General features: G+C 23.2%; 2 protein-coding genes across 2 annotated transcripts; one reads left to right on the top strand and one right to left on the bottom strand.

Annotated features, from left to right (window-relative positions):
• Positions 1-1,331: 1,331 nt before the first annotated feature.
• LOC129611197 (homeobox protein orthopedia-like) lies at positions 1,332-10,092 on the top strand (the record flags this gene model as incomplete). The annotated part of the gene is made up of 3 exons (XM_055524188.1): positions 1,332-1,467; positions 8,942-9,090; positions 9,192-10,092. Coding segments are annotated over 3 exons (1,104 nt in total), but the record flags the coding sequence as incomplete, so codon positions are not given.
• Positions 10,093-12,320: 2,228 nt separating this feature from the next.
• On the bottom strand, positions 12,321-15,435 carry LOC129610932 (alpha-1,3-mannosyl-glycoprotein 2-beta-N-acetylglucosaminyltransferase). The gene is made up of 8 exons (XM_055523762.1): positions 15,421-15,435; positions 14,535-15,123; positions 14,186-14,466; positions 13,961-14,110; positions 13,782-13,886; positions 13,589-13,679; positions 13,362-13,532; positions 12,321-13,292 (listed from the first exon to the last, which is right to left on the bottom strand). The coding sequence occupies exons 2-8, from the start codon at positions 15,051-15,053 to the stop codon at positions 13,179-13,181; spliced, it is 1,431 nt and encodes a 476-aa protein (XP_055379737.1). The 5' UTR covers positions 15,054-15,123; positions 15,421-15,435; the 3' UTR covers positions 12,321-13,178.
• Positions 15,436-15,788: the final 353 nt, after the last annotated feature.

The raw sequence follows: 15,788 nt of genomic DNA on the forward strand, positions 1-15,788 counted from the left end.
ATAACCCCGCCTCACTGATCAGCAAATAAAGAGAAGATAACGAAAAATTCTCTTTGAATTTGCTTCATTTCTTTTTATATATTTTGAATTATTGTATGAAACTACTATCCTTAAAGTGAATGGCGGAAAAAATACCAAATGAATTAAGGCTTATTAAGATAATTGTATTTAAACATGCAGACATACTTAACAAATGAATAATTAGTAGAAAATTGTTATACAAAAATCATTTTACAGAAACATGCATTCGATGAGTATTTTTTCTCTTAAAGTCAATTATTGTTCGGTTTTTTAATCTCTTTTTTAACCGGAACTTAACATTAGATTATGGTAGAGATTTATCATTTGGGTTTTTTAACTTAATATAGAAATTTAAAAGGTACTCAAAAATTTAGCTAAACCAAATCTAATTCAGAATTTTTCCTATAATACTTACATTTTTCAATCAGAATTTAGTCATTTTGCAATTAATAATTTTCAAATATGAATATTTTAACTCGTATTGAAAACTTTATTAAAACTTGTATTGAAAAATATATATATATAAATATATTTTCCATTACAAGTACAAAAAAAAACAATAGAAATTTTTAATTTAATTTTTGTTTATTTAGATGAAATGGACCTAATTTCTTAAGAAAAATTTTAAATTGTCGATTCAAACAATACAAACAAGAGAGATAGAGATCCCAAAGAGATGACGATCTTCAAAAGAGAATTAAATTATGAAAATAATACAAATTTTTCTCACATTTAAGAACATCAACATATGGTGCTAAATATTTTTTTTTTTTTTTGTAAAAGAAAATTCTATTGATTTAAATTTTTGTTTTCCACAAAAATTTAAAGAAAATTTTGACACAGAACAGAATGGTACATTATTCCGATATAAATCGCTAAAATTAAGATCTTATAAAGAACGAGTCCTTTTAAAACGGAAAATTTTCACTATTTTTAATATACCGGTACGGATTTTCTCTTATCTTAATCTATTTTAGACGTGATAATTTTAGATTTAATTTATTTGCATAATACAAAAAGGTAATTTTAATATGAATTCAACTATCAATAAAAAATCAATTTCAAATAGTTTTTCAATTGAAAATATTTTATCAAAACCATCGATTAACAATGAAAATTTCTGTAACAGTGATAACAATAATAGTGAAATAATAAACAATATTAATAATATTAATTATAATAATGGCATAAGAATTTATGAAGAAAAAATTGATCATTACGAAAATCCTGAATTAAAATTAAATAATGAAAATAATAGTAATTGTTACTTAAGTGATGACACATTAAAAGAAAATAATACTAGTGATGAAATATACAAATATGATAAAAATGATAGAAATTTAAACACTTTTGAAAATCACAATGCTGACAATATTAGTAGGAATATAAATTTTATCGATGATCCAAATGATGGATGCAGTGAAGCGGCTTCAGAAGAGAGTAACAGTAGGTTTTCATTATAAATACTAAAATAAAAAAAATATACTATAAATTAATTTTAACATTTTTTAAATTTTAGCATGTTTGATACTGTGGAATATTTATGATTAAGATAATTATTTTAGAATGTTTTTATTTTAAATGATATTTTTCGCTAATAAACGCTCATACAATGAGTGGCATTCCATATTTTATAATATTTACCTGTTTATTTACTATTATTTACACAATCATTGTGTTTATGCGAGGTTTTGGCAAGGTTATTCGATTGGGATAAATAAAAACTTATAGTGGATTTGGGTAAAGGTACAATGTAAATTCAAAGTACAATGCTAATTTTTTTTTCTCTTTTTGAAAACAAATTTCATGCAAATGTACTAAAAATTTTTGCGATAAATAACATTTTTAAACGAAAAAGCTAAGGCTAGACACATACTTCCAATTAAAAATTGAACCTGGACGAAGCTTTCCGTTTTTTAATTTAAAGCCATTATACTATCTCATTTAAAATCATTTTGATTTTTGCATATCAATTTACAATTGTAAATTTGCAAATGTTAAACGAATATTTTCCGCTTTAAAATGATTTTGGAGCCAAAATTTTATCGTAAAATTAACAAAATAAATTTTTGTTTTTGTACTATAATGGAATTATTCAAAGTTAATCAGAAAATAAGTGAGTAACATTGTTACAATAGAGTAACAATATGTTACTAAAGAGAAGTAGACTCATACTAACTATCACCAAAATATGACGGGAAAACGAAATTATTAATAAGTTTCATAAAGTGATTGAATTCACAATAACACTTGTTAGATTTTACTAAATAATTTAGTACCTCACTAATTGTGATATGGATTACGCAAAATTCAAGAGAAGATTGAGCACTCCACGATAATAAGTAACACTTCGCATCTTAATGAATAAATTAAGACTTAAGTTAATACTTTAAAGATTAATATCAAAAGAGAGCCTCATATAAAAGTTCATATCGCATATCGTTCTAACATCGAAAAAATATTAGCAAAAGTTTAAATTTAAAAATCTCGAAACTTAAATTTTTGTAATGTGTGAGGTATTTGTTCTATATGTGCGAATATCTCCTTCAAAAAATAAATTAAGCAAAAAATTAACCTTACCGTGATATCCCTACATAATTTAAAAAGTAAATTAACCTCGACATATTAGTGTGTTTGTTTTTGAAAATTTTCATTAATTTCGGAAAAAGATTTTAAAAGAAGAGGAGAATTGTTTTTTTATTTCTTTTGGACACGTTAAAAACATTTGTTTTGTATTAATTTGACACTAATTGCTTCAATCATCATTAAACCAAATTATTTATGTATTAATATAATATGAATAAAATATAATTTTCTACATTATATATTATTATATTTATATAAACTAAACGTAATCATTGATCGCGTACTTGTGTATGAAATTTTATGTGATCTTTAATTCATGATAAAAATAAAGAAAATATTTTGTTTTTATTTTCTTTTTTCTAAATTACATCAACTTGTTCAAATCATCAACTGAAAACAAAGTGTGTCAATCATTTTGAACCAAAATATTTCTTAAATATGTTTTTAAACATAAAATAAAAGAAGAAAAAACGCAAACAAATTATCTAAATTAAAACATGTTAATTGCTTTAGAAACAATAGCAATTTTTTTTAAGTTTCTACAACGAAACCGCAATGATAAAACATTTTACTATTTTGTTAAACGTATGTTATTTCATTAAATGTTGGACTATTATAAAGAAATTGTTGAATTAACAAGTAACTAGATTTTAAAAAATGTTGTAAATTTTGTAAATTTCTTTGGTATATAATTAGAATGTGCAAATTTTTGTAGTTAAAAAATACAGAATGTTTTGTAACATAAGGCATTTAGAAAATTTTAAATAATTAAAGAAAAATTAGAAAATTTAGATGACAGGAATCCGACGCCACTTCACTTTACTTTTTGAAAATATTAAAAATTTTAGAAAAGCAAAAGTATTTTTGTGATAAATAAATAAGAAAAAATCAATTTTGAAACTAGGAATCAGAATTTCTAGAAGGTATACCCGATGGACTGCAATAATAAAAATTTATTAATTTAATTGCGTTTAAAGCTCAGAGTTGCCATTATCAAGAATTGTTTGTTACCATTTCCAAGGGCAATCCATCTCACCAAATCAACGAAAATGGAACCAAAGTAAAAGCTGTAAATTTACGATTTGTTAGCCTCGATATTTTGTTATCATGTTTAGACCCGAACGGACTGTATAAAAAATTAATAGTGTGTGACTACTATCTACAACTGTTAATATCATCCATTTCTACGAGCATGTATCTTTTTTTTTTTTTGAAAACATTCATTTTTGAAATGTAAGGATTTTGAAAAGTAAAAATATTTACTAAATTTATTTAATTCCCCAAACCTTTTTGTATGGGATGGTTATTCACTATATTGAAGAATAGATAGGTTATAAATTGCATCTTGCCCATTTAATCATCTTTTTGTTAAAGTTATTGTTGATAATATTGTTCACAGATCTTGTATGACTGACACAGATAAAAGTTATAGTTACATTAGAAGTTTTGTTTAAATAACTTACAGAATTTTTACATATTGCATAATTTTAACAGAATTTATTAGGGAACAAGAATAATTTTTGAATTAAATTTGAATTCTTTTATATTAACTTACAATTTAATAATACAAAATAAATTATTAATAAAAAATAAAAAATAAGATTACCTCAAAATAAAATGACTTTGTAAATTTCATTAGAGTTTCTCTCAGAATTTCTCACTAAATTTGTATACCGCAATGCAAAGATACTAATTTCCTGTTCTATTATCATTCTATTCAAGAAAATTAAAAAAAAATATATGAGAAGCAAAAATAAATTTAAATATTTTTTTTTTTTAGAACAAAACTACATAAAATTTTACTATGCAAATTTGCTTTTAATTAATTGACAATACTAAAATATTTTAAAATTAATTCGAAACTATCGTCAACAATTAGTCAAATTAAAACAAGAATTTATTTTAAATTAAAAAAAATAATTTATTAGAAATTGTTTGTTTTTTGTTTCACTTTTTTTTTTAATATTATTTATGTACCTTTTTACGAATTTATTCTGAAAATAATGTTTAAATCGTTCATCCATAAAATTCACTCTATTCAAAAACCATCAATTTTGCAATTAATTGACGACTAAAGAAAAATTATTATTTTTTTAAGAAAAGAAAAATACAATAAAAAGAAAAAAAAAAGTTTGAGTTATTTTTTTGTTATTTTGTATAAAAAATATTTGAAAATTTAATTTTTACTTTTAAAATCGTGAATAATAGTAAAGCATAGTACGTGGGAAGATTTACGCTCATATAGTTGTGTTCGATGATTTTACATAATTATTTGGCGTCCATAGCACAATACTCTTCTTTTATTTAAATGTATAGTTTGTAACATGCACAGATTTAGTAACCCATATATATATAAATTTTAAATGAATACAATTTTATTGTAACTTAACCAATTTTTTAAATAATTGTTGCATTCAGCAGTAAATAACAATTTTTTGATAACAAACTGGACTTTCATATCAGACATATTTTGTATCATATTTTGTATCATATATTAATAAGTATTATTAATAATGGATATTTTTAATATTAAATTATTGAAAATTTTTGATATTGGATTTATTACTTTTCATAAATATTGAAAAATTAATTGTATTAAATACAATTTTTATATATTATACAATTACGATTTTATTATAAATTTCGAATTTGTAACACTATTCAATATTTCAATAGAGTTTGTCACTATAATGTTTGTAAATTAATTACCAATTGAAAATAAACATTTAAAATAATATTGCGAATTAATTAATATTAATTTTATATATATTTTTTAAAATAATATACATAGCTACATACAATAAAAATTATTTTTTGGAAATCCTCCAATTTTGTTGAAAATTTTTACAATTTGTTAAATGTTCTTTTTAGCAATACAAAGAGTAAGAAAATAGTTAAGAAATTTTCAGTTTAATATTTTATGATTACTCTACGCCATTTGCAAAATTGCATATTTTTAAACAAAATTTATATATATGGCGCACGAAACTTATTTCTATTTCTATTAAAAACTCCTCCTTAAAATTGAAATAAAAAACAAAATATTTATATTTTGCGATTTTTGTTGTAATATTAAAGCATATGCATGAAAACATGTTTTAAATGTTTTTTATAATGGTATATAATAATAAAAAATAAGTATAAAAAAAGTTATACGAGCGTGTATGTTCGTTCTATAAGAGATTTTCCATCTGAATTATAGAATTTGTGTTGCAATTACTTTTTAATTATTCCCAATTTTTTTAGTTTAATTTACGACATAAGAGATTCCAAAGCTAAAGACGTACACTTATTAATTTAATTAAATACACAATAGATATTTTCGTTAGCTGCTGTTTTATTCATTTAATTTGCTACTTAAGCATTACGAAAATTGATTGGTAAAGAAAATCGATTTTAATATCAGAATTAATTTTATAAATTAATCGCTGATGAAACACTGATTTCATAAATTCTATCAAATGCATGAATTTCGAAAATACATTTTATTTGTTTTAATTATTTTACTTAAATCGATCGCAAATTTTAGGAGAATCAAATAAAGTAAGCTAAATTAATTTATTATCAAATTATATATATATTTGTTTGAACATATATATATATATATATATATATATAGTAACTTTTTCTAAGAACACTGTATATATCTTAATCATATTCAACTATATTTGCATAACGTACATATACATACATATCTATATAGGTATATTAACCTATTGAAACATTTCTAAGAAATCTATTAAGCTCCGAAATCTTCCTTTAAAACAATGTATCAACATAAAAATGTTCAATACACAATAGTCATTTTTATTTTCAAACTTCAATGCTTTCAAATATTTTTTGGTGAAAATATTCTCAAAATAAAAATATTTAGAAAATTTCCATGGTAAATAAAACTTAAAGATCATTAATAATTTTTAGTCACTTGAAAGAGATTATTCGATGACAATAATATTGGCATTTTGACTCTTCAAAGGCGTAAAAAATTAATTGACAATATACAAAAATAAATCAATAAAACAATTTTAAAAAATAATAAAATTAAAAGAATTTTTTTTTAGTATTTAAATTATGCATACCAATATACACATTAATGTAAACAAAAGACGAATATACTTTTTGCTTAACTTTCTGAACAAAATTCAGGAAAAAAATAAAATAACTTGACATAAAAAATTATTTCAATTCAGATATTTTCAAATTTTCACTAATTATACAACTAAAATTTACAAAACAATTAGGAAACAATTAGTGGAAAATGCTCTCTAAATGAAAAAAATAAATTATTAAAAAAAAAAAGATAGAAATTAAAAATTTCAATATTCTAAAAACTCAAAACATAATTTTAAGAGACGGAAAAACTTTTGAAGTTTTTTGAATTAATATTTTGAGTTTTTAAAACGATGTTAAATAAATTTAAAACACATATATACTTCAAATTTATAATATATATCTATGTGTGTATTTATGTGGGGATTATAATTAATGATCCTCAACCAAGAATAAAAGTTAATAAATTAACGCTGTTGTTTGTCTATTTTTTATTGCATAGTCTTTTCCAATGCGTTTTTTCTTTCAATTTACACTAATCAATAAAAAAATTAAGAAAAATTCATTGAAAGAAAAACAGAAAAAATGTTTTGAGCACAGTTTTTAAAAATCTTCTCGAAAACATTAAAAAGAACACAATAACATAATTTTTAAGCTCAATAATAAAAGAAATATTATAATAATTTTTTTATATTTGATATCTATATAGTTGAATTTTTTACCATTTCAACTAGATTTTAAAAATATGTTTACTTGTCTAAAATCCAATGAATGCATAATTTCCCGAAAAACAAATGCTTATTTGTAAGAGCTAAAGAATTATTTAATTTTTAATTTATTGGGTCTGAAATGTTAAAATTTTTGTTGTAATAAGCGAACTCTATCTTAATAAATTTCATAGAATAAAAAATTCAAATATTTTCCTTCTGGATAACGAATAATTAAATCGAATTAAACAAAGCCTTATTAAAATACAGTTTCCATCAAGCTCTATATAAAAAATATTTTTTTATATAAAAAAGAAATATTAATTCGAATTGATGTAATCGGCATAATATTCGATGCAAAAATACAATAAGAAATAACAATCAGAATAATTTTATACTATAGATTCTAATTAGAATTTAGCGCATACTTTGCTCAGTTTATAATTAGAACACATTTTCATTGTTTTTTTTTTTCGTTCAAAAGTATGATTTTTTCAGGAAAATATGAAGGTAATTTTTTATAATTAAGTGAACTACCTAACAAAAAAATTTAAAACAAATTATTGGCTATAACAGATTTCGAAATTTCCACGAAAGTTTTTTTTTTTTAATAAACTTAACGTTGATTTTTAATCCATTTTGAAGAACATGATATCTTTTTAATTGACATTATAAAAAATGAATGATTTGAACATTAAAAAGGTGTGCTTATAATTTTTTTTTTATATACAATATGTAGATGAAATAAATATTAAGAAACGAAAGTATAATAGGAAACTTGTAGGTGGAATAACATAATTTTTTCCTGCAAAATTGTGTTTATCTCATTATTTTAAAATGAAAAATTAATCAGAATTTATAAATCCCAAATTTTAGAATTTATAATTTCAAATGAAATAGAGGAAAAAGAAAACGAAATTATAATTTTTATATAATGTATAAGTTTAATTATGAATCATTTGATTATTAAAAATTATAAAACAACAAATTTCGTTATTGTGACACACTTTAAATTTATGAATTTTAAAAATGAAAATTTATTTAACATTTTTTTTTTAATTTTATCTTTCGCTATTTATGAAAATTAATTTAATCCAAAAAAAAAATTTTTTTTTAAAAATAGCTTATTAAAAGTTGTTAAATTAATTTGTACATGTATGTATGTATTAAGATCTATATTAATATATGTATATATACATACGAATGTACATTCGTAATAATACTCCGTTCCATACTTAAGATTACAAAAAATTATTTTTATCAGCCGTGGCTCCATATAATATTGTGAATTGTGATATGGAGAATCGAATTTTAAAACTCTTAACAGTTTATTTTATATATCTAATTATAATAATTAGAAAAATTTGAGCTTTTTCTTAACTGGTTTTATAAATTTTTTATAATACGAGTGTGTGTAGATAAATTAAGGAATTAGACATAAAATATGTACATTATGTATTTTACTCTCTATTTATCCAAATTTTCAGAGACAGGCTTAAATTTTGGATAATAGTCTTTTCATTTATAATTATAAAATTTTTTATTATTAAAAAAATTTTCTAATATTTTATTTACAGACACTGGTGATGACAGGAAAAAGCGTCCTCGAACAGCATTTTCAGCATCTCAAATAAAAGCGTTAGAATCTGAATTTGAAAGAGGAAAATACCTTTCAGTTGCAAAACGAACAGCTTTAGCGAAACAATTACATTTAACTGAAACTCAGGTACCATAGCTTTCCATAATAATTCTAGCATAAATAAAGTATCACAAATCTATGTCTTTTTAACAAAAAAGTTAATTGACAAAAAATTTTTCCACATATAGATTAAAATTTGGTTCCAAAACCGACGTACAAAATGGAAACGTAAGTACACAGCTGATGTAGAAACTTTAGCATCACATTACTACGCCCAATTAGGAATTGGAGGCTTAGCAAGACCAATGGTTGTTGGAGATCGATTATGGTTATTTAGTCAAACACCATCTGGTCCAGCACCAATTCAATCAATAATGTTGAATAGCTCATCTAATATGCCACCGATACGAACATATCCGACAGTACCCACATCTCATCATTTAGCAAATAGTTACTCAAGCGTTATAGAAAATGCTCGAAATTCATTATTATCACGTGGTCAATCTTTAAATTTTGGAATTCCACTTTCACAAACAGCACCGCTTCCAAGTTCATCGTCGTCCGCAACACCATTTGTTGGATCACTTAATAATCCAAAAGGTCCAACATCTCTCACAAATTCATCATATATTCAGCAGTTATCTCCAATTGTCAACAAGATACCATCAGGTGTTCTGCCTAATATTGATAGTAATTTTAATTTTTCAAAAATCAATCCGTATAACTACAGAAATAATTTTGAAAGCGAGGAAAACGAAGCATATTTACGAATGAAATATGGGGCAACAAATAACTTTTCTAGTTCATCAAGTGACACAGAAAAATCTAATGGCTTAGCTGAACTAGAAAGGGTTTTTGGAGACTCTAGCGCTAATTTTCTAGAACATCATTTAGGAAAAAAAGCAAACAATGAGCGTTCATCACCATCTAGTGCAGACTTTAAAAATAATGAGCTTGAGTCAGACAGTGATGTTGATTGCGAACAAATTGATGAAGACGAACTATAATTAATTGAGATTAACAAAAAATCATTTCTATAGATAAATAATTATTTTTACATTTTTACAAATATATAAATATGTAAATTTGTGTGAATGTGAATATAAATAGGAAAATAAATAAATAAATAATAGTTAAACTTTATAACCAGTTAGTTTAAGCTTTCTTGTCAAACTAGGTTATTATATATTGTTAATTATTTCTAACAAAGTATGTGAATAAAAACGTAAAAAAATTATATTTCTTGATTTCTCATATATAAAAAACCCAGTCTTATTCTTGTGGACAAATATTTGGTTAGATTAGTCATCAGTACACCAAATTTATTAAAAAAAGGTACTCTTAATCAAACAAACAGCTTATAAAACAGCACATTTCCATTTAAAAATCTAACTTAACATTAAATGATATTATTTTTTAGAAATAAGAGACATAATTATCAAAAATACCCAGTTTTTTTGATTTTTAACTGATATTATTAATAATATTTCTCTTTTCACATTTGTAATAAATCTACGAGCAGGATAAATCAAAAATTAAAAAAAAAAATAAAAGTGAACCCAAAGAATAAAAGTGAACCCAAAGAATTTTTTCATTTATTAACTTCCATTGACAAACCGATCCCACCTGTCTGCGTAAAATAACGAATTTTTTGAAAAATAAGAAATAGAAATGATTTTTTTAGATTTGCTCAACTACAAAAATTGTGCTCTCAAACTGTAGAAGTGTAGAAGTTTTCTGAACGGAAAGATAGACAAAGAGAAGATAATAACCATATTTTTGTCAAATTTGAAAGTGTACTAAAAAAATTTTTTTATTACGCAAAAAAATCTCATTAATAAAAGCTTACCAAAACATACTACATAGAACATATTTGGAAGTTGTTTTATTATGTAATATTGATAACGAAGCGTAATACGTATTTACGTATGAAAAAATAAAACAATAAATCAAACGTTTGCGACTAAGCACACTTCGTTGAATTAAAGCAACTAAATTGCTTTGTATGCTCAACAATCAAAGAATTCACTACATTTGTTCAATTCGTTTTGTAAACTCTCAGTACATGCATATATAAAAATTATAATACCACACACCTTTTCTCAAGTTTTTTAGTTTTATTAATAATCATCACAAATACTTATACATAATTATATCATTTAAAACATACATATTCTTTCTGGTTTTGCTGTATTACATTTTATTTAAATTTATAATTTTGGCTAATTATAAACGGAAATTAAAACCTATAAGTTACAAAAACAAATATGAATACTTTTCCTGTTAAATTCAACTGGTTTGTAATAATTCTGCATATTCAATATACATACGTTGCAATAATACAACTAATTAAATGTCAAATAAACAAAAAATTCTTATTTTAAACAAAATATTTATTAAAGCTCTAAAACAAAATTAAATACAATCTGTACAATCACACAGTAACATCAAATTGCTTACAAACTAAATAAAAAAAAAACTTACAACATTTACAATATTTTCGAATATAAATATTCAATATTAGCAATAAAATTAAAATTAAAATAAGTTTTTAAAATATTTGATCATTTTTCGAGATATTTTTTTTTCGGAATATATTTAGGATTAAAATTACGGTTAACTGAACTCGCTTTAATTGATTAGAATAAGAAAATTTGTTAGAGTAAAGCAAAATACAACATCAAGATCTTTTACGAAATTATTTAGTACTCAACTATTTTTATAATTTATGATTAAAATTATTAATAGCTAATTTCGATTATATTTACTTCATACACAGTTTTCTTTGCTTTATCAATCTTATATTGAGCACTACTTTATAATAACATTGTTTACCTTAATGTTAAAGCATTTGATTAATTTTTGTTTTAAATTTTTCTTTTCCTTATCGGTTATTTTCCAAGTTTTTAAGTAAATTTACTTAATTTTAATAGTAGAAAAATATAAAATTAATTGTAATTTTATTGTAAATCTTCATATTGTTTGCTTTATGAAAATTGTTCACAAATTTTTATTTATTTTATTGTAATTTTTTGCTATAATGTTTTCATATATTAAAACTGCTAGGAATGTATTTTTCTTTTTCTTAAAAACAAAAGTGGATCTAAATGTTTCGTCAAAAATGCATTTAAAAAGCAATAGATATTATTAAAATTAAATTAATTTGACTTAGAGAGCAATTTATTTTTTCGTTGAATTGTTTATTTCTACAACGTACCATAACAAAATATAACGAAATTTTTTTTAAATATCGTAAATCTCATATATATAAATTAATCTGTAAAGTAGGAATTCATTTCAATGAATTATTAGGAAATAGCGTTTGTTTACATTATTTACTTAGTATTTTCAATGGTAATCACAGAATTAAATATTAACAGGCTTAATGTATCAACATTAATCAAATTAATCAATATTAAATCAAATTCAATACAAGCTTTTACGTAATTTTTGTTATTAAATTATCTACCTCACTAATTTCATTAAAAAATTTTCGTCAGTCAAAAAAGAAATTAGGATGAAAGAAATGTTACGCTATTAAAATGTTTATTAAAAATATCAGTAACTATGAACTTTAAAAAAACTTTATGTTTAATATAATATTTTGGAATGTATAATTGTAAAGCAATTGCAAAAGTTTTGAAATTACCAATTCTGCTTTTTCAGAAAATATTATATTGAACTATACATTTGAATTTACATAATATCAGTTTAATTAATGTTAATTATATCACCGCAAATCGAAAATACTTATATTTATTCTTATAAAACATTTAATTGAATAAAAAAAATTCATTGGTAAATGCATTTTTGACATGACTTTCTGTGTATTTTTTTCTTTAATGTTTGAAACTTTTTGTATTGGCAATTATTTCTTGGTGGTATATTTTCTTTTATTTAGTTCTTTTTAATAACTTAGCATAACTTATACTTAAATTAATTTTACAGTCATCTTGTATTTGTTTTAATTCTTCCCTATAATTCTAATTCTAATGTACAATAACTATTTAGCAATCCTTAAAATTGTTTTGTTCATCTTACAATCTAATTATAGTTTATTTTGAATATTGTTCTTTAATATTATATATTCTTGACTAAAATTTGTTCTCTGTACATAATTACATGTAACTTTGTTCTATTATTCAGAAAGTTTTTAAATGCTTCCTAAAATTATGTTAGCTCCATGATAAATCATACTTCTTCCAATTTGCTCCAGGTGCCAAAAAAACTCTTCTTTCATTATAAAATAAGGATATAATTCCGTGATAAGCTGTCCGTGGTACACCGCTCTACAATAGATTAATACAATGATTTTGTTTTGTATGATAACAATGAAAACAAATAACAATGAAACTCACTTTAAAATCATCCATTAAGCCCAAGAATTTTGCTGTTCTTTTGTATTGATCTTTGGTATTGTACTGAATTCTTACAGGACCTGTAACCGTAACTAATCCATTACGAAGTTCACCATATGTTACTATTGGGGTATTATAGACCATTTTAATATATTTATCATCATAAATGTCCTTGAAAATATAATTACATCTTAATTAACAGTATATTTAGTTTTTCTATTACTTACTTTTAAAAGATAACTCAAATTCATTTTAGTAAAATGAACATATTCATCAGAGAGTTTAATATATTTTAAATATTTATCAAAAAAGAGACCACTAAAATTGTTAAAACAAATTAATAAATTGTACAAAAGAATACTTACTATACACAATCTTATATAACAAGCATAATGCCGTTAAGTTTTTTCAATTACTTACTTAGACACTCCAACTTTTCCGAAAGTTCTTGTACGCGATATTTCCGGTCTAATACAAACTCTATCTTTTCGCTGTTCTGGATGCCGAATCCAATCATCCCAAAAACTTTTATAATCAAATAATAAAATATATTTAAACTGAAGTTCATAAAATATTTTCTTAAAATTTTAATTGCTTACGATTTAGGCCATTTAACAGATAATTCTCTCCATAGTTCTTTTGTCAGCATCCACCCTAGTCCTGGGAAAAAGTCAGTTCTATATAATAGTTCTGCGGCAGAACTATCAATATTGCCAAGTTTCCCATTATCATTCCAAGCTGACACACACCTTTTAAATATGCAAATATATCAAAAATATACCACTAATATGGATAAAATATTAAATTTATATTCTTAAACATACCACAGACTAGGATCTTTCTTTAATAGATTGTAAGTGCCTAAGAAATATTCGAAAAAGTCTGGTGCCACGTTTAAATCATCTTCGACAATAATCACATAATCAAAACCTTTCCCAAAAGTTGTATTTAAGGCCCAGCCGTAGTGCCTAGAAATTTTATAGTATCCCTTAAATTTTTTCTCTCGAGGTGGCACGTATATGTCAGATTGATCTGGTTGTTCAATTAAATTTACTTGATCTTTATAAGATAGAATTACTTCTTTTGTAGGTGGATCTCCACAATCCTAAAATAAAAATATTTAAAGATCAAGTATTGAAACCAATTTCAGCAATGTTTTAAACAGAAGCAAACCTGTGATACAATAATTGGAAACTGTTTTGCACTTGGACGATATTGTATTAGATTATCCAAACATTGACTAACTGAAACACGGTTGCAAGCTAAAACTAGCACTGGTATTATTGGCTCACCGTTTGGTAAATGAGTTTCAACTATTTCAGCAAGTTCAACTATGTTTTTAAAAGTAGTACTTTCAACATTTTCGGCTTGCGAAATTTGTTGTGCAATACTAATATTTTCTATTATACTAGTTTTATTTTCTTCCATTTCATTTTCATTATTAACTTGAATAGTATTATCAATTGAACGAGCACTCTTCTCTTCGATTTTTTCTTTCAACTTGTTGAGAAAAACTTGGAACGAGTTGTTTTCCTCCTCAACATATTCTTTAACACCAGTTTCAAGTTTAATTAATTTCTTTTGCAATTCTAAATTCGGAGGATGATTCCCTTTTAATATGAATATGTACGTAATTAAAACCCATGTCGCGGCGAAACATATAGTAATCATCAAAAACTTTCGTGATCGCATTTTATTTTTTTTTTGTTTCTATTCAATAAATTTAATAAATATACAAAGCTTTTAGCACAAAATTAGAAAACTAGATTTAAAATAATTATTAAAAAATGCTATTTCATTTGAAAAACTACAATGACTAATTTGAGAATATAACATATTTATTCGAGCACGGATTAAGTAAAAAAATTAACAACTAATGTGATGTGGAACTTAATTACATTACTGCGAAAAATGCAATAATAATTGAAATTTCAAATTTTGAAACTTTTACATTATGCAAAAATTTAATCTTTACTTTTTCTTAACTTCGTAAATAAAGCTTTGAAAATTTAATTGTCTATATTATATTCACTTAAAATAAATAAGTTAAATATCATACTGCTTCTAGATTAAAAACTTCGTACGGTTCACTTGGGTTATCAAATAAAATTTTTTTTTAAATGACACTTCTGACATTACGTAAACAACTGATATCAGGGATGGGAACGTGAATTTAAGGTGAGTCTACACCATTTACATCAAAGTGTTCATACCAGAGAAAATTGTATGAATTATATTTTCTGTCAAAATTGTAAAATTTATCAATATTACGCATGAGATTCTAGAAAAAAAATTTTGGATATGCAAATTTTTTTTTGCTTCAATTTGCGTTATTTTGATATTCTTATAATTTAAATTATTTATTAAAAACCCGAAAATAATTTGTTTAGTCGTATATTCCAGACAAATATGAGTGACATATTTAAC

The sequence above is a fragment of the Condylostylus longicornis genome, unplaced genomic scaffold, assembly GCF_029603195.1.
Source record: "Condylostylus longicornis isolate FDR11 unplaced genomic scaffold, ASM2960319v2 ptg000048l, whole genome shotgun sequence".
NCBI classification, from domain to species: domain Eukaryota; kingdom Metazoa; phylum Arthropoda; class Insecta; order Diptera; family Dolichopodidae; genus Condylostylus; species Condylostylus longicornis.